Raw genomic sequence first — 27,778 nt, 5'->3', positions numbered from 1 at the left:
CCCTACAAAATGCAATACACGTTTTGGCACTTATGCTGGTGTTTTTAAGTTTCAGAATGTTTAGAATTTGAGCAAAGGTGTTTGCAATTTTTCAATCCACATCAGTCAGTCCTTGCATTACATTGAATGTATTTGTTTTACAACATCGTTTCTATTCTGCATTTTCTAACCTGTGCTAATGGGGTTGAATGTGTACAATGTAAGTGAGTTAATAAGATGCAGGAGTCTTCATGCACATAGAGCATTATGATAACAAAATTAGCGTATCTGGGATAGCTGAGAACAATTGATTAATGTACAGCTATTGGTGATTCCTAGAGGAGTTGTTTTGTAAAAAAATTGCTGCCTTTGTAGTATGATTTTCAGTGCAATTAAACTGATTTTTTTCTTGTTTTAAAAATAGTATTTAAAATGTTTCTGACTTTTATTGTTCAATTTGCACATGGCTTTATTGACTTATAAATATTAATAAACTGATTTTTCTTTTCTTTTTTTTTAAAGATGCTGCTATCATAATATTTGTATGTGCTGTTGTTAAGATCTGGGGCATTACCACTGCTCACAGAAGTTAGGGGAAGGACTCCTTAATTTAAGTAGGGATTGGATTATGCTGAGTTTGCATGATCCAGCAAATCAATTAAGGACACAGATCCATAATGACACCTTTATTTATAGGCCAATGGAAAGTGCAAAATGGGTGGAAGTCCATGATTTGAGAGGGAACTTTTTATTAAAATAAATTGACTAAATAGATTTGCTCCTTCAGTCTATGCAGCAAGGCAAGAAACTTTCCTGAGACACGATGGAAAAGAAGAAACAGGAGATAAACTGGACACTTGAGAACTCTATTACTTTCCAGAGTGGAATAAGTAAAATGCCATGTAATTCAGGACCTTATGAATTAGAAATTGAAAGTATTTTAAACAACCATGTCTTTATTATTTTTTTATGTTAAAATACAAAGAAAACTTTTTTAAAAGGTAGTTGCGTGCATGTTGCTGTTAGCTTGTTACATACTTCAGGAAGGTTTATATTTATATAATAAAAGCAGAGCCTTGAATGTTATAAATCAATGTAGCTCTATCAACCTCCCTAGCTTTATTTTAGTATTTGGTGTATTTCTTCCAAGGCTTGACTCTTCCATTTCCCTTGTCACGCCCATTCTCTCTAGGTAACACTTTAGTTTCATTGAGCTCATACAGGATGCAGTTGGGGCATATAGATAAAGCTCACCTTGTTACACTATGTGTCACTTCTGGGAAAGGTTTACTGTGGGAAACTGGAGCCTGCTAACTGAGGAAGGCTTTAGGTCACAACCTTTCACTTCCTGAAGGAAATTCCAAAAATGCCCTGAAGACAAAAGAGTGGAAACAGACTGGAATTTCTCTCCATCTGTCTGCCTGTACGGAAGGGGTGATTTCATGTATGCTCACTTCCTTGCCTTTTAATGAGTGTCCTGAGCAAAGCTGGAAAAAACCTTAAATCTGCATTTGCGTAAAAGATAAAGTGCTTCTTGGCTCAGCAGTTCATTCTGGCAGGAGTGACTTGCTCAGGGGACTGATAGGTGGAGGAAGCAGATGTTCCTCCTCTGTCTAGGTGCTTTTCACTTCTAAGTGGAGTGGCAGAATGAGACCCATACATTACTGAAGTCAGCCCTGAGACCTCAAAGTGGAAGGTAGGGTAATTGAAAAGATAGGGCAATTGACTGGGCCTTGAGGAACTAAGTTCTATTTCCAGTTCTGAAACTGACCTTTTTTGTATCCATGGATAAGTCACTTCCTTCCTCTTTACCTTGATGTCCTCCTTGGACTGATTTGTTTAGATTGCAAGCTTAGAGGAATGGGGGTTGTTTTTCACTACTTTGTACAGCAGGGGCCCAGTTTTGCCTACAGCCTCTGAACACTAGCAATTCATGCAGTTAATAAAAATTGATACTGAGAATGCCTTCCAACCCTCTGCAGAGAGGTAGATGTCAGCTTTTGTGAAGGGACTCTCCTGAGGCAGATGTCTGAAATCTCACCCCCTGTCTGCTGAAGCCAGACCTGCTCACTTGAGGAGAGAGTCGAACATATGGAATGATGAGCATATAAGTAAAGAATACTAGAGGCTCCTGCAAGAGAATGAAGCAGACTCAGTAAATATTTTTTTTCCTGTGGGACAGCAGAGTTACAAAGGAGGGACAAAGATTATATCAGAAAGCATGTGGCCTTTCTTCGGTCATTCTGTTCCTAAGCAGTGTCTCTGAGACACAAACGGCAGCAGCTTATTTCACTGAACATGTCTGAATGGCACTTATGCACAGTTTCAGATTATATTTCACCCTCTGGCAAAATCAAATTGCCCTGAGTTCCCTGAGGGAAGGATGGGGAGAAGGGACCTTGCATATGTTGGCCCAATAGCCTCGTGGTAGGTCAGTCACACACAAAGTAAGAGACCCAGGTTCTAGACTGTCCCCACACAGAGGGTTTAAAAAGATACATCTTTCCAACTTTCCAGTGTAGCGCTCCAACCATCAAGCTGCAGGTTAAGTATTATCCAGGCCTCTCCAACCCTCCTTTTGAAGCCGACAGAGGGAAATATGTGAAGCCAGAAGGAAGGAAAAAAGCCAGAGCATGTGTGGCATGTGGCTTAATGCTCAATATGAGAAGGGACCCTAGGTTCTCATCAGGTCCTTGCTCCCAATGGGACAGGAACTTCCTCCAGTGACTTTTAAATGCAAGGGGCACTAGGGCAGCTTTGAGAGGGGACTGGGTAATGCTTAGCCTATGGTGTGGTAAGCACAGCAGTGTGCTGGGAAATAAATCCAAGCTGCCTCTGGATTAGAGGGGCCTAGAGTACAGGTCACCAACTTCCTAGGTAAGGTCCCCTTCCATTAAGTTATTGAGCTAAAACCTGGAAGTTTCCTTTTAGCTGGAGGTTCCTTCTCCATCTAAACCCTGCTAGTCTTGGGGGATTTTGTGCAGCTACTGTTTCAAGACTTGTCCCATTTGTATGTACATAACTAGGTGAACATACAGCACTGGGTACCTCTCCAGCCACAGCAAAGTCCTACTGAACATGCTCAGTGGGTGTGCAGACACCTGTATGTCCACACTGACCCCAGAACAACATCTCAAGCTGTGAGTAAGTGCCAAAAATGGCAGTCATGCAACTGGGTAACTGCTATGTCAGCACTTAACGTAAACTAGGATTTAACTCAAAGACTCTTGAAAATATCTGGATTCCCTCCCCGAAGAACTCCACCATTGCAAAGCTCTCTGGGTGACAGAAGGTGACAATAAAATATTTTTGTCATCCCATGGTAGCTGCAAAGGGTGGGCATATCTGTAGCAGACACAGCATGGTAGTGAGTATGTTTGGTAATGGAAGGGCTGCAATTGGAGTGCCGAACACTCTAGAAGAATGGTTCTCATCCTTTTTAGACTCAAGGCACCCCTCATTAGACTTGAGGCACCCCTCAGAAAATTCTACCCCTTAGTTTTCACCCATTTTTTGACTACTGAAAAAATTATAGAGCAATTCTTCTATTGCAAAGGACTCAGAATGACCACAAGAAGTCAGAATGTTTCTGACACTATGGATTCCTATTTGAAATCTCTAGGTTTATCTTGTGAGTCATGTTTGCACACATAATAGTGCTAACACTGTGTGGCACCCTACTGTACTCTTGAAAAGATAGCAAGGCACCCCAGGATGCTGTGGCTCCCTGGTTGAGAATCACTGCTCAAGACATTGGAGTCAAAGGAGCAGTCCATAGGGACTATTCAGAGTCATAATAAGGTAAACCAACCCTGGGGCCTGCTGTAAATTATGCTGAGACCTAGGGTCAAAATTGGGATAGGTATAAAAGGGAGTTAAAAACACCACCATCCCATTCCTTCCTGGTGCATTGCCTGAATCACCAAATGTGATCCAATGGTTCAGTTATGTAACTGTAGCTGATTTCCTCATTTGCACTTCAAAACCTTTATTACCGGTGAGACCTTTACTGGCGATCACTTTTTATATGGAAATGACTGAGGAGCAATAAAGATAGACACACAATGTCATTTTAGGGTAAATGTTCAGAAGTACATATTAAATTATTGTGCTATGTTTTTTTACAGTATTAGGGAAATTTGCCAGGTTCAGCTTGGCTAAGTATCCAAAAACATAGACACATAGGTGAGAACTATGACATCCACTAAAATCTTTTCTTTCTGTGACACTTGACATCTCCCAAGCCTTTCTCAGGTGTTTTGTGAATCCACAGGGCTCATTTTGTTATAGTTTGATGTTCCTGGGTTTTGTCTCCACTGGAAAATAGCTGTACAACAATATGGAATCATAGAAATTTAGGGTTGGTAGGGACCTCAGGAGGTCATCTAGTCCAACCCACTGCTCAAAGAAGGACCATCCCCAACTATATCATCCCAGCAAAGGCTTTGCTTAGCCTGGTCTTAAAAACCTCCAAGGATGGAGATTCCACCACCTCTCTGGGTAGCCTGTTCCAGTGTTTTACTACCCTCGCTGTGAGAAAAGTTTTTCCTAATATCTAACCTAAACTTCCCTTGCTGAGACCATTGCTTCTTGTTCTGTCATTCACCAACATTGAGAACAGTCTAACTCCATTTTCTTCGTAACCATCCTTTAGGGAGTTGAAGGCTGGTATTAAATCCCCCCTCAGTCTTCTCTCCTCCAGACTAAATAAGCCCAGTTCCCTCAGCCTCTCTTTGTAAGTCCAGTGCCCAAAACCCCTAACTTCCATTGCCCTCTGTTGGAGTCTCCAGTTTGTCCACACCTTTGTCCACATGTACATGGACTTCTCCAAATGAAAAAAAAAAGTTAAAAAGAGTCCAGATTAATTTCTCAAGATCACCTAAGATTTATGAATGTCTGTGACCTGGTTTGCTGCTTTAAACTTTATAGTAGCTCATTTATTCTGTTTAATCTAATTTAATTTGGCAGAACCAGAGTTCTTTGAATAACACGTGCAGAAATCTCTTAGGATCCAGTGATCTACCTTTCAGTTATTCCTTTTTGATATCAAGCCTTACCTAAGAAGGATTTTTTTCAGTCTATCTACTATAATTAATGATAACCAAATTCACTCTGTACCTGAGAGAGAGGTCAGAAATTTGGAAGAGGTGGTTGTGAAGTTAATTTGTCACAGTAGGTGAAATTAGCAAGATGCCAGTCTAAAAATTCCAGGATCTAGTGTTCATGAAGCCATTATTAAAAACAAGCAAGCAAACCAATAACTGGGTTTTCTGGGGGAAAAGCAAGGCTATACTAGTATGGATGCATGTTATTTACTAAAATGCATTAAGCCAAACATAATGAATACCATCAACAAACTGGTTCTGTAGGTCTAAAGCAGTTGTATTGAATAATTTGGAATAAATAATAATGTTGGAACAACCTCATTCTGCAGAAGGAAAAGTTGGCTTAATGACTAGATAAATTATTGGTTAGAAAAGTTTGCTCAGCTCCCTACTTTAACATACTGGAATGTGTTATCATTTTTGGAAAAATCCCTGTTTTGATGTTGAGTAACCATTTGCAATAGTAGGAAACTAATCTGAGCTGCCTAAGAGACATATTTTTGCTTTCTTAAATATAAGTAATTTATCTCAGTCAAGGCTTTCCTTAACTTAACTGCAGAAATCCCGTGGCTATTCCAGAGTCTGTAATAGGAGTTTGTGTGCACGTGGAGCATCTGCCGCTGAATAATGGGAAGGGGATGACACAGATTGAAACAAGCAATGAGAATGCAATGTATCGCTGAGGAGGAAACTTGACACATGCCTTTCAATAACAAGAAGCACAATGAGAAACGTGACTTTGGCACATCCTTGTGTTTCACAATGCACTAGAAAATAGGTCACTGGGAACAATTCTGTCTTGGTGGAGGGTTAGAATGACCTCAAGAGATTTTCCATTTCTAGCAGAGGGATGATGCCTAGCAGTAAAACACAGGGCCAAGGATCTTGAGATAGGAGCTTTCTTCCTGGCTTAGCACTGACTTGTTTAACTTTGGGCAAGTCCCTTCCTTAGGGCTCCGCTCTGAGAAATTTACAAAGTCCTGAGCACATTGAAATCCTACAGACTTAGAATATTTCAGCCTGGCTTTAGGGGAGCTGTAGGTTGTCCTTACTCCTGAAAACCATGTCCTAGATCAGTGGTTCTCAACCTTTGCTACCCCTGGGCAACAATACCAAGCAAGCAACAGATTGCAAGCAGCTCATACTTCCTTCTCCTACCAAACTTTTCATCTCCAGTAGCCATGAGCAATATTGTAGGGTCCCCTACACCACATGTTTTCTGTGAGCTGAAGACTGAAAACTGCTGCCCCTGTGTACAATGGGGTAAAATTATCCTTCTCTGCTTAACACGGGGGTGATGAAGCTGGATGCTTTAATTCCTGGAAGGCACACTGCGCTCCTCAAAGGAAAGCACTAGAGAGGTTCACAGTATCTTTTACTGTATTATTGTTATTGCTGTAAAACTGTCACTTTATTTGAGGACTTTTTTGCTAGTAACAGGAAGGATCCTGCCATAGAGGAGAAGGTGGTTTTTCTAATGTGCGTTGGTATTAAATTACAGTAAACTGTATAAGAGAATGGTTAGTTACTACAGCAGCAGGTTGTTCATTATACTCTGGCAATGCTTGCTTACATGGCTATGGGTCCCTTTGTACTGCTTCTGGTCCCTGCAGTACCTTCTCATACTTTGATCAACTGTTGCTGTTCCACCTCTACTCCCTGCATCTTGGAAGATAAAACTGAGTTACAGGTGGAACTCGCTGTACAAACACCTACTCTGTCCTGGTGGATGGAATAAACTTTGAGGGCCTGGGGGTTTTGGCTGAATTAATACATTTTACAGAGAGGAAATTTCCTGAAAGCCAACTCCCATCAGTCTGCTTTTATCATTGTTTCTCCTTCTAGAGCAGCCCGCAAGACCACATCTATTAGCAAATTAATATGTTTAATTGGTTGGTCTACTGCACAGTGGGTTGTTTACCAGACTCAAGGGCCTTTTAGACATTTTGTATTTGCATCCAGCTGCCCCTTTTGCTGCTGGTTTCATGCTGAGCTAAGGAACTGGAATGCAGTTTCTTTCTCTGAGGAGAATAAATTTGAAAATGGTGTTTTTTTGAAGAAACTCTTCATGCCAGCAGAGAACAGTTACTTAACAGCAGACACCAGCTCTGCTCTAGGAAGAGTTAAACACACCTTTCTATACCACCAGAGATTTCTCTGTCTTAGAGATTGTTGTGCATTTTATGTCTTGTCAACTCTCTGCATTTTTCCATCTGTCACATTGGGAAAGTTTCTGAAGGAAATCGACTGGCCTTTCATCACTGAAGCTGTCAAAGATAGATTGAGTTTGTTTCCTCTGTTGCAGCATTTCTCCCTCCCCACAGTAATTAATGTAGAGTTTGGTTGGGGGGCAAGGGGGAGGCACCATGGCAGTTTATGGGTTTATTTTCTTATCTGTACAAATGAAATAGTGGATTAACATGGCATCTCAGATGGGAATGTAAATAATCTATAAGGAAAAGTGTCTCTTCAGATTCATTAGTAGTGCAGTGCAGAGGCTGGCTTTTCAGTTCCTACAAATGCTGAGGTCTTAACAGGGTGCAGAGGAAGAGAACAAAGCTTAAGCGCTTTAGTAAGATGAAATAATAGAAAAGGTTCAGTGAGCAGAGCCTTTTCCCACCACAGACAAGAGGATCTGGAGGCACAAGATTCCGGTCTGCTGCTAATTGTGGTAAAGGAGGGGGCTTCAAATGAAATATTCCCCAAACAAAAACCAAAGCCACTTATCACCTCTAGAATGTTTTGGATTTGAAATGATCCCATTCATAGGGGCTTTTTAAATTAAAATGTCTTCAGTAGTCTGTTTGACCATTACAAATATTGTTTAAAAATGATCTAGGTCAAGGGACCTTTCAATAGGATGCCAACATCCTGCACTTGAATACTCAAACCACCATGTCAATAAGTACAGTAATTGTGTACAAACCTAGAAGCAGGTGTGTGTGTGTGTAGGGGTCACAGGGTTGTAAAGGTGCATTAGGAAAATTAATCTAACGTGAATTTTCTTTTTCAGTGTAGGCAACGAATGCCATGTAGTCCTTGGTTTCTCTTATGAGACTGCAAACAAGGTACAAATCACTGACGTTTGAAAGTAGCTGCTTGTTCATTAGGGACTGCATTTAAAGGGACTCTTTTAGCTAGGAATGCCTTTCAGCTGTTTAAAAGACCTGGTGTGGCTTAAAGCCAGTGATGAGGTGAAAGGCAGTCTCCTGAGCTCTCCTGGCTATTTTTAGGATCCTTTAAACCATTTCTGCTTCCTTCCTCTGCTATCCCCTTGCATCTGAATTATTTTGCAATCTCTCTTTCTTTCAGTTGTTGCCTTTTCTTCTTCTCCCTTTACTCTTCCTGTTCTGTATGTTCCCTGTCTGGCTTCTCCCTGCCTCTGCTGATTTGTCTGTTTTCTCACTGCACTGCTCTGTCCTCTTTGCTGGGAAAAGTAAAACTTACTAGACTCCTGATTTGCTGAGTTCCAGAGAGCAGGCTCCTTTTGAAGTCTTTTGCTCTGCTGTGTTTGCTGTAACCTAGTGTATTGGTTGACTACAACTGCACCCTTGTAACAGTTGAAATTGGAAGGTGGAAATGGAGAGCCTGTTGATGTATCCCTTAAGTTGCAAGGCTTTCTATGGAGATAATACCTTAGTTAAAGGCTTTTGCTATGAGAGGCTCTTATCCCTTGGGGGAAAAAAGTGTGCTGTGATGGGAAGAGTTGAGTTCACTTCAAGGATTTAAAGACCCTTAAACTGCTAATCATTTCACTACTATGTTGTGGTTTTCTGTGTCTAGGTGGATTAGGAAAATGGCTCCTAGCCACATCTTCTGTGCCTGTTTAAGTGGTAAACCTAGACTTCCATCAGGCCCAGCTCTTGATGTTGCAAGGCACTTAAGGAGCAGAAGTCTTCTGCTGGGCTGACACAGTTTTAAAAGAAATGTGCTGAATCTAATCTAGCATCCTGGCAGCACTCTACAGCTCAGCGAAACATTGTGCAATTCCCCTTTTAAAAATAGATCAGTGCCTAGTGAGGGCTGGGTGCACAGAGACCTTGGAGCGCAAAGTTATTCCTAACGTATTTGGCTTGTAGTTTTTTTTAGGAATAAGTCTCCTGTCTTTTTATAGTTGCAAAGAAAACTGGCTTGTGCCTGCAGAGTCTAAAAATGAAAACACCATCTTGGAGAGAAGAGACCTGCTCCTTTGTATCTCAGTGGAGGCAGCTGTGTTAATTTAAATCCAGCTCTGTAAGACATTTACTGCAGGCCAAATTAACAGAAACATGAAGCTGATGGGCTTATACATGCTACTTGTGACATGCTGGGGCAAGGGGTAGCAGGCCAGCAGTAGCATAGCTAGGGGTGGGTGACTAGGGCATTAGCCACAGGGGATGGCTTAGGGGGAGTGAAAGAATGACCGCTGCTCAGAGTGCAAACTTCCTAGCTAAGTAAGGCCTTTGCAGGGTAAGAGAGAGAAAACGTAATTGCCTTCCCTCTCTCACTGTGAGACCATTCTATTCTCTTGCCCTCCAAAGCTGCCCCCTGCTTCTCCCTGGTGGTAATGTCCCAGCCCTCCCTTACTCCAGGTCTCCTGAAACAACTCGGGGAACACTTCTAAAATCAGTGTAGCACTAATGGGAAAATATCCATGTAGCGAATACAAGGGACACCGTAGTGTTGGATAGTTTTATTATTACTACTCAATTCACTCAAATCCCCTAGTTTGCATGTAGCTGCTGAAGCCCCAGAATGTATAGTTTGCTACACTAGAGTGCCATGGAAACCTGGCTGCAGCGTGCTGCCAGGACGGGGGGCCTGGCTCCAAAAGAGTCTAGAAGGAGGGGGGTGGGGGGAAAGAGCCTGTCCCTGTAGACTCGGGAGGTCTGTGGAGGGAGAGGCTGAGGCTGACGGGAACATGCAAAGATCAGAGAAGTCCAATTTCTGTGCTTTGCAGAAGCTCAGCATGGAAAGCAGTTTGTCCTTAAGGCTATGAGGGCATGGGCAGTTCTACCTAAACCCTGGATACCTATAATATAATTTAGGTCTAGTTTGTCAAGCAAGAAACAGACTTTTGAATATAGCTTATTCTCTCCAGTCAAACAAGATGAAAAGGACTCAGCATGTTACGCTTTGTGGCTACAGCAGCGTTCGACAATAACCTTCTGTGGTTTTGTTCATGCAAGCACAAATTTCTCTGCAGCTGTACAGATGTCTGAGGGCTACTTCTCAGAGCAATGGGTCCCAGGACTCCTGGATTCTCTCCACAGCCCTGGGAGGAGGGGTGGCCTCAGCCTGCTGTTTTTAGGCTACTTCTGTTCTGATTAATTCCATTCAGTGACCAGGCATCAGATACCAATGACAAGCGCTGGCTAATAAAAGAATCACAGTGGCGGCAAATTTGGCTTTAAGTGTTTCCTCTTTTTTCAGATCCCAAACAGGCAAAAAGATGAGGCTTATCATGCATAAATAGCACCAGGATGCTGTAGTGACAATGTGATTTATTTTAAATCACCAAAACCCTCAAACTGGGAATCATAGGGCAGATTCCAATCAGTCTGCTGTGGAGGTGGAGAGCTGGTGACGGAAGATTATGTAGGAGTCGAGCATTAAAGGTGCAAAGCACAGAACTCACAGGACATGTGAGGGTTAGGCCAACGTGCAACCAGAGTTCTGGAGTTTGCTCCTCCATCCTCAAAATCCTTCTCAGATTTGCCCAGATTTCTACAGTTGGAGAAATGTAGGGCTGAGGGGGACTTTAGGAGATCTCATGGATGAATTGTATTGAGGGAGAATCAAGTATAGTTAGAAAAGAAGCATTTCACCCTGTGTAATTAGGACTTGTTTGCTTAGCAACGAATGGAGCTGTTGACCTCAAAGTGAAAGATCTGTATGGAGGAGAAAGGGCTGTCTGTGAAACAGGCCCAGGAAACCAGTAGTTGCTCTGGATCAGGCTACCTATGAACCAGGGTGTGCTTTCTGGCCTGGAGACTCTACTAACCTTTCAGTCCTTCTGCCAGTGACACCATCCCCAGCTCTACCGAGTTGTTGCCCAAGGTACTGAGGAAGGGCTGGAGACAGGAAGCCAGGCATATTACTCCCATTTGTGTCTTAGCTTTTCACTCTTACCTCAAGACACCATCTACATTGCTCAAAATAACCTGTGACCACTGCCAGACCAACCAGACCACATCCCTTAGTGAGCAGATGGTACACTGGAGACAGGAGGCAGGGGCTGTTTGTGTCAACAGGCCAGACCTTGGGGCACACATAGTAAGGTACCTCCAATCCTTGCATCAGATATCAAAGCAATGGGTCCCAGGACTCCTAGGTTCTCTCAACAGCCCTGAGAGAGGAGGGACAGCCTCAGGCTGCTGTTTTTAGGCTACTTCTGTCTCCATTCTTCTCAGAACCAGAAACTCCCTAGTCATTCCCCTGAGGTGCTCTATGGGGCACACAGAGAAGTGCAGAGGTAACAGGATGGTGGGACAAGTTCTTGTTCCCCTCCTGAACATGATATTTACCCTTGCCTGAAGAGTGAACCCCCAGACACTTCACCAAGGCAACCAATTCAACCATACCGGCTTTTCCCCATGGGTTCCCCTCCCTGCAGCCTTTTCTCCAGGCCCCTAGGCCTTGCTCCCTGCTCCCTACCCCTGCCTTTCCCCTTTTCAGTTGGTTTCCTCTCCACCCCTATCTTTGTATTTTGGTCCTCTCAGTCTGCTTCCCTCCTTGCACCCTCAGGCCCTACACTCCCTAGTTCCCCCAGGATCTTGGGGCAGGTGCACATTGAGGATGTAACCCCTTGGATAGGTGACTCTGGATGTGGGGGTTGGAAGGGTTGGGTTTAATTTGGTGTGAAGGCTGGAAAGGGTGACCACAACCCACAGCAACAGAATCCCATGTCTGTGTCTCAGATCCCCTGCATGGGCACATGCCTGGTCTCAGCTCTCTGAGACCCTGAGATGCATTCCCTGGCCTCAGGTACCCTGATGGGCACACGCCTTGCTGTCCGATTACTCACATAGGAACAGGATAAGGAGATCAAACATGATGAGCACAGCACCACTACCAATACCTCCAGCCCTGGCCTGAATTGGTCCCTGATTGAGGAACTGTGGGAAGCGACCTCGCCTGAGGAAGGCCCAGTGTCCTCAGCTTCCCCCTGTGTCTGTCAGCTTCCTCCTGAGTCCTGACTCGATCTGTCATGTTCAGAACAATCCAAGGTCTCAGCTGCCCTGACTAGCTGAATCCCCCTCCAGTCTTAGTAGGGCCTCAGTCCTCATGGGACTGGGCACAGGGCCAGACCCAGCACAGGGTCAATCTCTGAAAGTGCCAAGATGTGGCTGCTGCCTCCCACCCCAGCACAGCCAACAGCCTTCACTCCAGGCACTGGGGGTGGGTCCTAAGGAATCCATGCAGGCATTATACATAATCCCTCCCTGTATCCACCCATCCCTCCTCCCGTGTAGCCATTGATATCCATGTTCCCAGTTGAGGAATCCTGAGGGACAGTAGAGGTCTCTTTCTGAGGGCAAGGGGCTGAGTTGGGAATGAATGGATGGGGCCAAGTTTGGTGTAAGCCAATTTTAGATTCACTGGGCTGAATGAATGCTGGGTGAATTCTGATAAGGGGGTTCAAGTTCAAAGCTGAGATTGGGAGTGAACTCAGTGTTGGGAGAGCTGTTCCTCAATTTGGAATGATGGTCAGGGGCAAAGGTGCACATAGCCAGTGCAGGGCTGGGGTGGGGTCTTGGGGTTCACCTCGTGTGGCTCACTCTCTGTTTGGGAGGTGAAGATTTGAGGAGCTCACTAAGGTTTGGGGTGAAGGATCCCTAGGCTGTCTTTTACCCATATGGGGTTTGCGCCATCTTATGGCAGCTTCTGGATGAAAACTGGGGAGTGGAACTCTGAGGGCTTCTTTCCACTGGGAGACCAACATGGATTAAAGAAGGGCCTGATTTTCAGGTGCAGGAGTTCTGCTTGAAGGTCTCCACATTTGAAAGTGTGAAAGATGGCCCCTGGCACTAGAAGGAGAGAATGCCCATCCATGGAACTGGCCATGGGCTCAGACTCCAAGGAAGTTCCAATCCATCCCATGCCAATCTCCACCCCAATGTCACCAGCTCATTTGAAACACCATGAGATCTTTTCATGTGGGAGGGATGTAGATAATTTCTGGCCTGATTACTGAGCCTTTAGCAAGACTAGCACAGATTTAGGCCACAGAGAGATGGGGGCTTTTCCCTCAGGCTCTTTAAAAGAGGGAACCCCACTCCTCACCCTTGGGAAGTGGGTGCTGTTGGTCCACCTGCCTTCTCTCTTCTATCCTCTGCTGATGCTGTGGCCCCCTCCCTGTCCCCACCCGCATCAGGAAGCGGAGGCCTCATTTAGGGTCTGTGTTGCACCCAGTATTACAGGGACCCTGATCTCAGCCAGGGCCTGAGCATACTGAGGACACTGGATTGGGGAAGAGGGCAGAGTGAAACATGAGACATATGCATATACCCTGAGGCATCCCTTTGTCTTTATTAAGGCCTTGTCCCTTGTCCATGTAACACAGGGGCAGTGAGAAGTACCATGTAAGTACTGCTTTCCTTTCCCCTATCCAGGCTTATCCTCTCCTAGCTGGGAGACCTGCAGGCCTTAAGCTGTGGAGAGGCTGGTGACTCCAGGCCTCCTGCCCTGAGCCTCCATTCCAGACAGACTTGGGCAGCAGCAGCCAGGTTGCAGCAGAGTCTGGGGAGATAGGGCCACAGAAACCCGAGCTGAAGAGAATGACAGTAGTGAAGTGGGCAGGGAGCTGGGAAAGCTCAGACTGAGGACACCCTAGCAGGGATATCTTGTGGAGGGCATGGCTCAGACTGATAGGAGCCCCAGAGGTGATTCCTCTGGGCCTTAGGGGGTGGGGACCCTGGCAGAGGGCTGTTTGGGCTGAGCAGTCTTCTCCTTTTGTCAGCTGCATTGCCAGGTCTATGAACCTCTGCAGGCAGAGAGAAACAACACAGTCATGGGGGCCAGCATGGAAACAAGAGACATCCCCCTCATCTCCCCTTCCTTCACCACACATACAGCTTTCCTAAGAGGGGGTCCAGCTGCCCATGATCAATGGAGTGTCAGCTCTTGTCTCCTTCCCACCTACATCCCAGACTGCATGCAGCACTGGGGGTAGCAGAAGAGGAGAGCTAGGAACATGAAAGGGACAGCCCCCTCCCTACATCCATGGGCTCTCCAAAGAGGTGGGGGAGAGGATCAGGGATCCAGTAAGAGACAGAAGATGGTATGGCCTCAGTGCCCAGCCCATGGCAGGAAGCAAAAACAAAAATCCAGCTGTTTGTGGGGGCCTGTCAGAACACCTGGGTTTTATCCCAGCTCTTTGAGGATACTGAAGTCCCCAGCATAACTGTCTCTGAGGACCTGCTTACCAGGCTCAGCTCTCTGGGCATCTCTCCTCCCAGCAGGCATGGGTCACAAAGAGCAGGGCCAGCAGGAGAATGACTGCCCCCAGCCCCAGCCGCACCACGTTGGCCTTGGTGTAGTCAGTGTCCTGGATGCGTGAGCCTGAAGAGGGTATAGGAAATGGGACACAGAATAGCACCCACGATTAGAGAACACACAAGTCCTCCAAAGGAACCAGTCCACATGCAGGTTTCCTGATGTGGAATCTAGGTACCCTGGATCCTAGAGCCCCTCTGTTAACCCACCAGACCCCACTCCCCTCCCAGAGCTGCTATAGAACCCAGGTGTCCTGGCTCCCAGCCCCCTGCTCTTACCATTACCATCCCTCACCCTTCTCAGAAATGGGAATAACCCCCTTTCTATCTGACTTCCTCCCCTAAGACTCTACCAGCACATGTTAGCCAATTCTGTTTATACAGTGCCACACAGATTAATCCTTGAGTTGCTGAATTCAACTGCCCCATCCCCTACTCACCTTGGGTCCATGTGTCTGTATCATTGAGAGTCATGTTGGCTCTGGCCTCAGGCTCATCCATACCATAGCGGCAGATGAAGACCCCCCCAGGGCTCAGAGCCTCCTCCTCAGGGAGATTGAAGCCAGCTGGAGCATCATCCCCTGGGAAAGCTGTGATCCAGGCCAGGGGCAGCGGATCTCCATCACGGTAGAGGTAGAACCAGCCCCCTACAGAGTCAGTAAAGGGCATGGAGCAGTTCACCCGGAGCTTCCCGGCTGTGTCCACAAGCTTCTCCTGGGCACTGGGAACATCTGGAAGAGTAAGACACTGTGACCACCACACCATGGCTGTGCCCCCTGCAGGGCCCAGCCAGACCTGATATCTGGGTGGGGTCACTGGCCTGCAGTGGAACCACAGCTCAACCCCACAATGCATTGGGAGGTTTTCCGTGGCCATGGTGCTGAGGGCTAAGGGATAGGAAGGAAATGCAGGGCTCCCACAATACACTGGAAAGCAGTTAGCCAACAGCCCTCACTCCAGGCTCTGGGAGTGGGCCCTAAGGAATCCATGCAAGCTTCATACATAACCCCTCCATGTATCTACCCATCTCTCCTCCCATGTAGCCATTAATCTCCATGTTCCCATCCACAGGCCTCTCCCCCTGCAATCCATTCATCCAACCAACCTTAAACACAGCTCTCCATCGCCAAGCACCATCAATGTATTCCCATATGCACCCCTTTTACACCCCCTCCACCTGTTAGAATCATAGAAAATGAGGGTTGGAAGGGACCTCAGGAAGTCATCTAGTCCAATCTCCTGCTCAAAGCAGGAACATCCCCAACTAGATCATCCCAACCAAGGCTTTGTTCTACTCAGGTGTTAAAAAATCTCCAAGGATGGAGAGTCCACAACCTCTCTGGGTAACCTGTTCCAGTGTTTTACTACCCTTTCTTCCAGTGAGAAAGTTTTTCCTAATATCTAACCTAAACTTCCCTTGTTGCAACTTGAGATTGTTGCTCCTTTTTCTGTCAACTGCCACCACTGAGAACAGTCCAGCTCCATTCTCTTTGGAACTCCCCTTCAAATAGTTGAAGGCTGCTATTAAATCCCACCTCAGTCTTCTCTTCTGCAGACTAAATATGCCCAGCTCCCTCAGACTCTCTTCATAAGTCATGTGCCCCAGCTCCCTAACCATTTTTGTTGCCCTTCATTGGATTCTCTCCAATTTGTCCACATCCTTTCTATGGTGGGGGCACCAAAACTGGACATAGTACTCTAGGTGTGGCCTTACCAGTGTTGAATAAGTTCCTCCATCCATTCTCATGTATAACTCAAGCATCCCTTCCTCAACCTTCCATCACCATGTACAACCAGTTCATAATCTTCCCCCATCTCTCTCAGTGATATACCTGCCTCCTGGGACACAGACAGGAGACACTATTTCAGGGTAATCTGCCTGCACTCTGGCATAAGTGTGGAGCGATCACACAATGTACAGCCCTGCCCTGGGCTACAACACTGCACTCTAGGGCAACACTACCCTTTGGGGAGTAGGAGTAACTCTATACAGGTGCCAGCTACCTGGGTCTACAGGTCAGTGCCAGCCAGCTTCATCCTCATATAACCTTTGCTCAAGGCTTCCCTGCCATCTAGTGGCGAAGCTCTTCCATAGCAATACCCTGGACTGAGCTGTAACAAGCATCACCCACCAAGTCACACCAAGCAGAAGACAAGGTAGAGAGGACACCTGGCAGATGTACAGGTAAAGGCATGATGGGATCCTACAACTGCACTTCCTTCCATGCCACATGTGCATAGCAGGAGGCATGATTGTGGGATCCAGCATTAACTCCTGTCACACCTTATTGCTAGTGCAGGCAATCCCAGGCTGGGAGGCCCATCAGCTGAATGGCCTTCCAGCCACAGAAGCTCACCCCACAGCTGGGAGTCCCAGCCTGGATGCATGTTCATTTAATGGTGTGATAGAAACCAACAACAAAGTTATTACACATTTTTTGTATAATAATTTTATGGCTTATTCCTCATTTACTCACACCATTAACTACATTAACATATGGCTGGGTAACAACTTAAGATGTGATTCATTAGTAAATTATGTCCTAAGTGCACTAGGGACCTTACAGACCAGTGATTCTCAACCAAAGTGCTGTGTCACTCTGCGGTGCCTTGACATCCTTTCAAAGGTGCTGTGGGGTGCTGCATAATGCACTGTTAGGTGTGCAAATATCATTCATAAGATAAACCCAGAGATACCAAATAGGAATCTACGGTGTTAAAAACATTCTTCCCTGTTGGCATCTTTCTGACTTCTTTGCAACAGAAGAACTTTTCTATTTATTTTTTCTAGCAAAAAAATTAGCAAAAACAAAGAGCCAGCATTTTCCCAGGGGGGCTTGAGTCTAATGAAGGGGACCTTGAGTAAAATGTTGAGAACCACTGTTATAGACCAAGTGAATCAGAGGTGCACGAGCTTTCATGAGACACAGCTCATTTAATCAGATGCTATGGAAGGACAAGCAGAAAGCAGGATATTCAACAGAAGTAGTAATTTAAATACAAGACTAGGAAAGGGGGGAAAGAAGGAAGAAGAGAGGGCAGTGCAGAGAGTCAAAGGGGGCTGGAAAGAACACAGGCTTTATGTGTTGTGTGTCTGCAACCTTGGAAATGAACTAAGAAAAGGTGCAGAGGGGAAAGGCTCCTGCCCCATTCCTACCCTCTGAACCAGCTCAGCCCTGGGGCTGGAATGGGGCCCACATCCCCTACAGGGGAAAGGCCCCTGCCCCATTGTGAAGCCCCTACCTGTGACTCTCAGTTCCACGGGGTCACTTGCATTGGACCAGACGAAGGGCTCAGCCATAGTGTGGTAGTAGCAGGTGTATCTCCCTGCGTCAGCAGCACTTGCTTTGCTCAGGTGAAACTCAGCTGTGGGGGGCTCACCCCGGGGTGCCTCTTCCCTCCAGAACTCCCGCTGCCGGTACAGGACGAAACTCGTGCCTGGATATGGGGCCCAGCACCGGATTGTCCATGCCTGGCCCGGCAGAACCTCTGTGCCAGGCCTGACAGCAATGGAGGGCTTGGGGAAGCGGTCTGCACCCAGGATGGGGAGGAGGGAGTCAGGAAGGATCATGTGATGAGTCCAGAGACCCAGTGCCCCACCCCCTTCCTGCTGCACCCAGATCAACCCCAGGAGTTCTGGGGCAGGTCCAGGGTGGTGCAATGGTACAGCCACATCCCCTTTTGCTTCCTGCTCCACCCAAACTTTAAAAACAACAGCCTTGGAGGGGCAGCAGCATTTCTATTCAGACAGTGCAGAGAAAGTCAATTGACCCCATGGCTCATTGTCATCTCCCTGATTCCTGCTTATTAGGGCTGTGTGAGGCTTCCGATGGTGCTTCAGATCCAGAGAAGCTCCGGACACTTTGGCATCCGAAGCAGCATGTCTGGATCAAAGCACTGGCTTCGTTAGGCTTTCCAAAGTGGTTTGGAGCTTCCGAAGCGCTTCGGAAAAGCTTCAGAGCTGCTTTGGAGATCCAGCCATAGGGTATAATGGGGAATCAATTAAATACCTATAACTTTGTTGTTTTTCGTCTGATTTGGATGAAAATTGCAAGGATGGTAGCCTTGGCTGAGAGCATGAAGTCTGCCATGTGTCAAGGTGATAGGTCCAGGGGTTCAGGGGGAACTGCACCCCAAATTCATGAAAGAAAACTCGTGTCACGTCTATGTGTTACAACACAGGGGGGTGAAAACTGCAGGGGTAGTAGCCCCTGGTGAGGCCACAAAGCCTGCCAAGTTTCAAGGAGATAAGATGAGTGGTTTGGGAGAAACTGCACCTCAAGCTGCGGACAAGCAAAACTTGTGACATGGGTGACACTGTGTGTGTTAAGGCACAGCAGGGTGAAAGCTGCAGGGATGGTATACCCCCTGCTGCAGCCATGAAGCCTGCCAGCTGTCAAGGAGATTGGTGCAGAGGGGTTCTGGGGCCCTGCACCTCTGCCTGCTGACCGGCAAAACTCATGACATGGGTGCTTGTGCAACTGTGTCTGTCTTGGGGCTGAGGGGTGGGAAGGGGGGGAGCTACTGCAGGCCTGGTTGCCAAGCTACTGTGTTACCAGTTACCAATCAATCATGATTCACTCAGGGACCAGCTCAATACACAATTGCTAGCTAATGCAATCAGTTAATTAGCAACAATTAACACCTACAAAACCACAGACTGAGGAGGGGAAAGAATCTATACAGACAACCAACTGCCCCAACACAGAGACAGTCAGTTGCACAAGCACCCACGTCACAAGTTTTGTCTGTCAGCAGCTAGGGGTGTAGGGCCCCAGAACCCAGAACCCCTGCACCTATCTCCTCGACAGCTGGCGGGCTTTGTGGCCACAGCAGGGGCTACCATCCCTGCAGCTTTCATCCTGCTGCGCCTTAACACAAAGTGTCACCCATGTCACAAGTTTTGCTTGTTCGCAGCTTGAGGTGCAGGCTTGATTCCGAAGCCATGCTGAGGACTGGAGATAGGGTGGGGGAGCCAAGGCCATCAGCACTGGTCCCTGCAAGAGGCAAAACAGCGGCAGCGTGGGGCATTAGCTGGTGGCACTCCATCCCAGCCCCCTCCCCCTGTCATTCTTGATGGGCAATTGGTTAGTCATTATATATAATCTAACAGATCAGTGCCTGTTCCACTGGTTATACTTGTATGGTGCTAGCCCCTCCGCCTATTAATAAAGCATCTAGCTTCTCTCTAACTGGAGAAAAACATGTGATGTGTCTCATGTGATGATGTACCACATCATCTGCACCCCCCTTTTCAAAACCCTAGGTCCACCCATGGAGGGGCCCATCCACTCTGGCATCTGAGCTGAGCACTGAGACCTCTCTGTCCCCAAGGTCACGCCCATGGGACTCACCACTGGTGATGTTAGTGGGGTCGCTGGGCAGGGATTCCATCTGCTCCCCTGCTGCGTCCCAGGCCCGATAGCTACAGCGGTACTGTTCACCCGGGCTGATGTAAGGCAGGAGGAATGTGACCTCTGATCCCTCTGCTGGGGCCTGCTCCTCAGCCACAGGGCCTGGGGTACTGTCCCGGTGCAGGATGAACCAGGCACCTGTGAAATCCCTTGGGGCTGAGCAGTGGAGCTGGTACCCACCCTCGGCCCCTGGGGCCTGGTTCCAGAAAATGGATGGCTTGGGCAGGGCTGGAGGGAGAATGGGCAAGAGAGTGGGCATGGCACAGGGGAGGGATGCCCTCAGGACCCCCTGCCCTCCCCACAGGTTCCCTCCTCAGCACTTCCATGTCTTCCGCCCTTTCTCACAGATCTCCCCATGTCTCCCAGTCCCACTCCGACCACCTTCCACAGTATTTACAGCTGCCCTGTGGCATCTCCCACAACCTGGCTTCCCATACCCCACAGTAGGCTGCGGGGGAGGTGTCTGAGCTCAAAGTCAGCAGCGTATTCTTGCCCACCAGACCCTTGTGGGTTCTGCCCCAGAGGTGGGGCAGAACCCAGGAGTCCTAGCTCCCAGCCCCACCCCTGTTTTAACTCCTCTGAATTCAGAGTAGGGATAGCACCCAGGCATGCTGGCTTTCAGCTCCCTTACCCTTGCTTGTCTCTCAACTCTAGCCCACCACACTCCACTCCCCTCCCCAAGCTGGGATAAAACCCAGGAGTCCTGGCTTCCCTGCTCTAACCCGCTTTTCAGCCATGAGTCAGGGACTCAGAGAACTCACAGACAGTCAAGAGCAGGAGAGGCAGTGTTAGCGGCATGGTGGGCAACAGAAGCCAGCAAAGCGGAACTGGAGGGGTAGGATGGCTCTGCAGCACCCGGGACGCTGTCTGCACCCGGCTCCAGGAAATGAGCCATCATCCTCCATGGAAAACCTGTACTTCCCCATCTAACAGGGGAAGTGGGGTGGCTGCAAACTGACCCAGTGCAGGGGCTGCGAGGGAAGGGAGGCCACACTGCTGTCAGTGGCAGTGGCGTTAAGATCAGGGCCCTCATGTCTGGGGCTGCACAGATCCTGACTGAAATTGGGCCCCTGAGGTGTCAGGACTTGTGTTGTGCCAGGGTGGATTGGGTGGCTTTGCTGAGAGGTTGGACAATGGGTTTGTACAGGATGGCTGAGGTAGGGGCCATCCTGCCTCAGGCAGGCGCTGGACTGGGTGATCAATGGAAGCCCCTTCTTCCACCACTTTTTAATTCTCAGAGGGTCCCTGTAGCCTCAATCTCCCAGGCTCAGCTGGCAAGGATGGATTGTCCTGCCTGAGGGGGGAAAAACTGAGGCATGGAGGGAACCAGTCTCATCATTACATGAGGCCTAGGGGCTGCAGCCAGGACTTGATGGTCTCCGAGTCCTGCACCCAGACCTCAATGAGACTGCCTGGCATGTGCTGTGCCCTACGGTCAGCCGTGGCAGGAGCTGGTGGGCTAGAACAGGGGATGCCTGGCCACCTGGGCTCTCTGGGAGGGCAGTTGTGGCTGCGGAGCCGGATGGCAGGGGCTGGAAGAGAACCCAGGGGTCCTGCACAGATCCTACTGGGATCAGGACCCTGCCCTGCCAGGGGCAGCGCAGACATGAGGGCGAGGCCATGGCAGGTGCTGGTGTTAGGTCTGGGGTCGCATCAGGGTGAGAGGCTGGACGCTGGCTCTGCACGGGAGGCCTGGCACAGGGACCGTCCTGCCTCGGGCGGAGGTTTGGGCTGGGCGACCTCTGAGGTCCCTTTCAGCCCCGCGGCCCAGGGGGTCCCCAGACCCCGCTGGCAAAGGACGGGTCGCCCTGCCTGGAGAGGGGGAAACTGAGGCACGGAGCCGGGCATGTGTCTCGTCACACTGGGCCTCGCAGCTGCGGCCGACACCGCATGGCCCCGGGCCCCGCACCCAGCTCTGGAGGCCGAGGCCGCCGGTGCCCCGCGGCCAGCCGGGGCCGGGGCTGGAAGAGAGCCCAGGCGTCCGGGCCGGGCGCACGGGGAACCCCGGGACGGCCCCGGCACTGAAATCCCCGCTGCGCTGACTCACGGGAGCCGGCGGAGGGGCCGTGCCCCCGGGCGGAGGCGGGGCGACCCCGTTGCCGTGGCAACCTTCGCCCCGCCCCCTCCCCGGGCTAGGAGGGAACTCCCATGACGCCGCGCGGTGGGCGGGGCCTGGCGGGGCGGGGCTTGTCTCCAGGCCCTGCCTCCAAGCGGCTTGACCAAGGGCGTTAGGGCGCCGGGCCTGGCCGGCGAGATGGCGGTGCTGGATAGTGCGTGTCCGGGAGCGGGAGGGTGCGGGGCCGGGGCGCCTGCGCGTTCAGACGTTCCCGGGACCGCCTTAACCCTTTGCGCTCTGCCTGCAGAGATCGTCTCCTTCCTGAAGATCGCGTGGGCCAAGCAGCCCGTCCTCGTCGTCCCCCCCGGCATCAGCAGCGTGGGTGAGCGGCGCGGGCGGGGCCGGGCTGGGCCGGGCGTGCGAGGACCCGCGCTCCCTGGCCTCCCGGAGAGACTCGGCCCGGCCCCGGTCGCAGTCGGAATGCGTGCAGGGCGCCCGGGTTCTCCCAGCGCCGCCCCCACCGCGCTGCCCTCTCCGGGCGGCGGCGCTCTGCCTGCCTGACTCTGCCAGGGCTGACCGCGGGCACCGGCCGGCCTATGATGAGAGGCGGCCCCAGGGGTGGCTCCAGTCCTTCATGTGCCTGAGACCCGAGGGGAAGCTGAGGGCTGGCACCTTCTCCCCCCTCCCCTGGGCTGTGAACCTACTGGGGTGCCTGGAGTTGGAAAAGAGGGGTGAGAGTGGCTGGGTGGGAGACCAGGTCTCAGCACAGTCCTGGGGTTTTTATTTTCTAGCTATTGTGCTGCCCTTTGTCAGCCCCTACATCAAGTACACAGAGATGGCCAACAGAGCCACACCCTATGTCTATCCAGGTAAGGGGACCTGGGGCCCCTGTGGAAAGGTTTGTGGGGGGCTGGGGGTGTTTCTTCTGTGGGGCCTTGGGTCTGTCTTGCCCCCTTGCTGGCCGAGTCCTTCCCAACCTCATGGTTGCCTCACCCAGCTGTCTTCTGCCCCTGGGACAGTCTGAGTAGCTCCTGCTCAATGGCTGATGCCATGGGCAGAAATGACCTCAGGAGCCCAGAAATCTTGATGTTGCCTAAGTCCAGCCAAGCCCAGCCATTACCCCCTTGCTGTGTGGCTGATTTGCCAGTGAGAAGTACCCCCTTCAGTCCTGTCCCATTCCCACCCCCCACAGCCTCCCGCATCCAGTACAGCACCCCTAGTGCTGGGTATTGGGGTCAGTACTGACTGCTGGGGTGACCGACCACCTACTGATTTGCCCTCCCCCCCCTTACACTCTTGCATACAGCTGCAAGCATATGCTCCCTCCCCCCACAAACACACCTTCCTGCAATGTAGTGCAATGGGGGAGCATCAAGGGAAGGATACTGGGTAGTGAGGTCCCTTCCCTTCATAGTACAGAGCCTCTCAGGCCTGGTGAGCTGGGCCAATCCTAGTTGCAGGGCAGACAGTCTCCTGCCCCTGAGGTGTTAGGGCAGGGGCACAGCACTGACTGCTGGGGCAAGTACCCTTTGAGCCCTAGGGCTGACTCATCAGGGTTGCTACCCCTTAAATCCTGCAGCCGTGCATTCAAGCAGGCTGCTTTTGTCCCCCTCTCCCTCCCAGCCTCTCCCAAATCCTGCCCCTATTCTCAGCTTCCCCTGCTTGCTCCTTTGGTCCTCAGTGCCAGTACGAGATGATGGGAACATGCCAGACATCCCCTCTCACCCCTGTGACAAGGAAGGGCCCAGCTTGGAGTGGCTGAAGAATATGTGAGGTGCCCAGTAAGGGCGAGTTGATGCCCCCATGGTGAAGTTGGTTGTACAGCCAGAGCATCGCGTCAGTGCTGTCTGCTGCCCCCTTGCTGGTCATGAATGGTTAAGTGTTTGGTTTGTCCTTGTTCACTGATGTAATAAATATTTGACTTCCAGGAAGAGCATGTGCTGTGTGAGTAAAGGGAGAGTGTAGCAGCCCCTTGTTGTCTTCTGCAGCTGGTGCTGTGGCATTCTTCCTACAACCTCTACAGCAGCAGAGGTTAAAATCAGGTCCCCTTGATTTTAGATTTGGGTAAGGGTGCTGAGCCCATGGGCCAGAGCCAACCCACAGGGCTCCCAAGGGGTCTGGAAATTTGGTGGCAGGGGAGTGATGGCATCACTCCCCTGTTGCCAAATTTGCAGATCTGTGGGGACTTAGACCCTATGTGCTGGGGGTGGGAGGGGACATTGCTGGGCTCCCATGGCCCAATCCCATCATATAACAGTGGGTGGGGGTAGTACTGGGTCCCTGTAGCCCAATCCCAGAATGTGGGAGGGGTGACACCAGGCTGCTGGAGCCTAATCCCAGTAGGAGAGGATGGTGCCAGGGCCTGATCCTAGTGTGCAGGGCAGGTGGCGGCAGCACTGGGCTCAATCACAGCTTGTGAGGTAGCTCTCTATCTGGCCCTCCAAGTTACTCATCTGACCTGTGGGGCTAGAAGGTTGAGCACCATTGGACTAGGGTGTTACATCTTGTGGTTGCAGTCAGCCCTGACACGCAGCTTTGTTAAGAGGTTCAACAATGCATTTGTACAGGATGGTTTGGATAGGGATGATCCTGCTTCAGGTAGGGGGATAGCCTAGATCACTGGTTCTCAACCTTTTTTGTACCAGGACCAATTTGTAAATATCAGTGGCCAGTCCAGATCCAGTTCCCCCTCACTCCTGACCCACTGCCCCCTGCTCCCCAGTGTGTGGGAAAGAAGGTGGGTGTGTGAGGTGGGGTGGGGAAAGGGGCCCAGGCAGCCCCTTGCAGGCTGGAAGTCTGCCAGCCTGCAAGGGAAAAGCCAGTTTCCCACATTTTTCTCCATTTTTTTTTTTTTGTTTGTTGATCCATTTTTAGTTTGTTTGCAACCCTTTCATATACTCATGTGACCCACTTTTGGGCCATAGCCCACTGGTTGAGAAACACTGGCCTAGACTACCTCTGGAGGTCCCTTCCAGTCCACCTTCTCTATGTGGATTTTTACTGCGGTTTTATCCCTGCAGGGAGCTGGGACTAGCACCCAGCTTGGCTGGCTTCCATTCTTCTCCTTTCCCTCTTCCTGTCCCATCTCCAAAGACAGTGGTGCCACAGGAGGGCTTCAGTCTTAAACAAGAGTCCCATCATGCACAGAGCTGCCACACCAAAACAAAAGGACCAGAGAGACCCTAGAGCCATGCATAGAGCCAAGGAGTCCTGACTCCTAGTTCCCACTTGTCACTTGTGAGCTGGGGAGAAAACACAGGTAACCCAGCTTTCAGTAGCCCGGTCCCTGCTCTTACTACTGTCTTTCTTTCCCTTCCCTTGAGCAAGTGGGAATACTAGAAGCCTGACTCCAACCAAATGTCCTGTGTCCTGAAACAAGACCACACTATTCCTCTTTAGGGCAAGTCCAGCTGGACTTCCAGCTTGGGGAAGGCAGTGGTGGATTAAAGCCTACTATAATGAGCTAGATTGGAGGGAGCATTACATGCTTTTAAGCCATTGTCCAGTCATAGCATCTCTTTATTGTACTGGGATTGAACAGACACCACCACCTTCTGCCACAGGCTTCTATGCCTGAAGTAACTGCAGGGTCAGAATCTCTGAGTCCAGGTAGTGACTGATCTATGAGCTGTCCCCACCTTCTCCCAGCTGGCTGCACAGTCTGTTGCTCACTTCCTATCCCTTAACTCTCAATCAAAGCAGAGTTACTGGTACAGGAGGAGTTAATATCCAGGCTTGTAGGAAGGGATGCCAGCTCCATGCACTAACCCTCCTTTAGTCCTCCACAGGGTGATGCCAACAGTCTAGTCACTTCCAGGAAGACTCAGTCAAAATCAGAGCAGCCCCCAGGGCTGGAGAACTTGGGATAGTGAAGCATTTTGTTGGGAGGGCTGGGCTGGTTCCAGCTGGGGGCAAGGACATCATCTTGGCTGCATGGAAAGTCATCCTCTGCTTTGACCTTGAAGAGGGAGATGTGTTTCAAAGGAGTAGCCTCTGTGGGCCCATCCAGCACCATATCCCCCCACAATAAGACCTGACAAACCCACAGGTCCACTTAGCTGCCTCCCAACAGGCCATTCTCTGCTACACCCCTTATGCCCCAGCAGCAGGATTCAACTGTGGGAACAAAGGCAGTGAACCAGGCCAGTACCTGGACAGGAAAGTCATCCATGGTGAGGAGGGAGGGGGCTGTCCGCCGGCCCCTTTGCTCCTTGTCCTCACGGCCATGTCGCCGCCGCTTCTTCCCGCTGGGGGCCTCTGCAGGTGAGGGGCTTTCAGGCTCCAAGCCAGTAGGTGGGGGGCCGGGAAATCGCTGGAGGGTCTCTTTTTCAGGAGGCTCATTCTCTGTGTTTCCAGGGGTTGGCACATCTGTGCTGTGGCTGCCTTCATCCTGGGTGCAGAGAAAGGGGGGCTGTTTGAAGTAAGAGGGAGGGAGAGCTTTCCTTCCAGTGATGGGATGATAATGCACAAAGCCAACAATCACACATGATGCCTGGGGATGAAGCAACTCCCAGAGCCCTCCCCATCCCCACACCGTGGGCAAAGGCATCACCTACCTCGAGGACGATGGTGAGCTGGCTCTGTCTGTAGTCATCTCCATAAGAATCCAGGATTTTCATGAGGAACCTGCAGGGAATGTAGAGCAGTTGTGAGAGTCATCAACACCAGGGCCTTGCTGCAGTGGCCACTGTTTGGACACAGACTGGCAGAAATCAGGGCCCTGTTGGGCTAGGCACAGCCTAGGTCCTGAGTCACTAAGTGCGCACGTCCACAAACAGGTCAAAGAACTAGCAGTTAGCAAAAAGGATACCAGTGTGTGCCCCATTAGCTGCAGCTGTCGCAGGCCTTTGCTGGCACCATGCAGACCCCACAGGAGTGGGCACAGGCAGGGAGGGACCTGCCTCTGAAGCTGGGGGCTGGCTGCACCCTCACCTCCTCTCCTGCTTGAGGCGCCGTGTTATCTTCTGCACATGGTGGAGTCTGTTCAACACTCTCTCGTTGACCTGGAGCCAAGGACACAGGCATGCATGAGGCCTTCAGCTGCCCTTTGATCTGGACCTGCCTCCCTGGCCACTGCCCCCTGGCCTAGCAGGGATGGCTCTGGTGTAGGACACCTGATGGACTCTTATCTATGGGGTCTGGAATGCAGCTGCCTCCAGTGATACAGGTCATGGAGAAAAGTAGGTGCCCATCTCTCACCAACCTCAAAAAGAGGCTGGGACAATGACTGGTAGGGGATGACTGAGGTGTATGTATGCCTACGTTCTGTTGTAAGAATTTCCCTGGCTTCTGGGCTTTGCCGATTGCCTTATCCCTGCCTTTCTGCTAGGAGACTGGGAGATTGTTACCTTCCTTTGTAGCAGTGATGCAGCCTCTACCTGGGATCTTTAGAGCGCACATGAATAACCTTTTACTGCAGTAGGACATTGGCTGCTGCAGTTCCCCTGCTTGACCTGTGGCAGGTTTGTGTGTGATGCCTGGTGTTGTCTTCCCTTTGCTGAGAGGTTGAGCTATGGGTGTGTAGGGGGTGGCATAGATGGGGCTGAGGCTGCCCCAGGCCAAGGCTGGAGCAGGTGTGACCACGGGGATCTGGCTCAGCCCCGCTTCTCTGCCATGACTCTGTGAGGTGCTGCAAGCACTCGGCTACCCGGGGCCAGGCCTGGAAAGCAGGAGGTCTTGCGCATCGAGCCAAGATGGTGTTTGGTGGGGCGGCTGATGCCCCAAGACGGGCCCGGCCGCACCTGCTCG

At 49.9% G+C, this 27,778-nt stretch overlaps 3 protein-coding genes across 7 annotated transcripts in view; 1 reads left to right on the top strand and 2 right to left on the bottom strand.

The window, feature by feature from the left end:
• Nucleotides 1–13,579: 13,579 nt before the first annotated feature.
• LOC102387306 (immunoglobulin superfamily member 1-like) lies at nucleotides 13,580–21,956 on the bottom strand. 4 transcript variants are annotated; one of them, XM_014517481.2, is made up of 6 exons: nucleotides 20,736–21,956; nucleotides 19,915–20,202; nucleotides 17,804–18,091; nucleotides 15,001–15,291; nucleotides 14,492–14,627; nucleotides 13,580–13,834 (listed from the first exon to the last, which is right to left on the bottom strand). In XM_014517481.2, exons 1-5 carry the CDS (start codon nucleotides 20,770–20,772, stop codon nucleotides 14,497–14,499), a joined length of 1,035 nt encoding a protein of 344 aa, XP_014372967.2. In that variant the 5' UTR covers nucleotides 20,773–21,956; the 3' UTR covers nucleotides 13,580–13,834; nucleotides 14,492–14,496. The 4 variants fall into 4 exon arrangements, with proteins under 4 accessions (XP_014372967.2, XP_025052947.1, XP_025052935.1 ...); XM_025197162.1 differs by having other exon boundaries at nucleotides 13,580–13,805; XM_025197150.1 differs by having other exon boundaries at nucleotides 13,580–14,049; nucleotides 20,736–21,950.
• A 141-nt stretch (nucleotides 21,957–22,097) lies between these two features.
• On the top strand, nucleotides 22,098–23,963 carry NDUFA3 (NADH:ubiquinone oxidoreductase subunit A3). Of its 2 annotated transcripts, none has more exons than XM_006014978.3 (4): nucleotides 22,098–22,244; nucleotides 22,338–22,412; nucleotides 22,822–22,899; nucleotides 23,712–23,963. In XM_006014978.3, exons 1-4 carry the CDS (start codon nucleotides 22,229–22,231, stop codon nucleotides 23,801–23,803), a joined length of 261 nt encoding a protein of 86 aa, XP_006015040.1. In that variant the 5' UTR covers nucleotides 22,098–22,228; the 3' UTR covers nucleotides 23,804–23,963. The 2 variants fall into 2 exon arrangements, with proteins under 2 accessions (XP_006015040.1, XP_025053374.1); XM_025197589.1 differs by having other exon boundaries at nucleotides 23,654–23,768.
• Nucleotides 23,964–25,512: 1,549 nt separating this feature from the next.
• Nucleotides 25,513–27,778, bottom strand: part of TFPT (TCF3 fusion partner) — a 2,543-nt gene continuing 277 nt past the window's right edge. Inside the window, 4 exon segments of the mRNA XM_006014977.3 lie at nucleotides 25,513–25,988; nucleotides 26,181–26,420; nucleotides 26,587–26,656; nucleotides 26,963–27,092. Of these exon segments, the coding sequence (XP_006015039.1) occupies nucleotides 25,854–25,988; nucleotides 26,181–26,420; nucleotides 26,587–26,656; nucleotides 26,963–27,092 (575 nt within the window). The 3' untranslated portion in view covers nucleotides 25,513–25,853.

The sequence above is a fragment of the Alligator sinensis genome, unplaced genomic scaffold, assembly GCF_000455745.1.
Source record: "Alligator sinensis unplaced genomic scaffold, ASM45574v1 scaffold647_2, whole genome shotgun sequence".
NCBI classification, from domain to species: domain Eukaryota; kingdom Metazoa; phylum Chordata; order Crocodylia; family Alligatoridae; genus Alligator; species Alligator sinensis.
The sequence above is the reverse complement of the archived record's forward strand: the minus strand, read 5'-3'. Positions and strand labels throughout refer to the sequence as shown.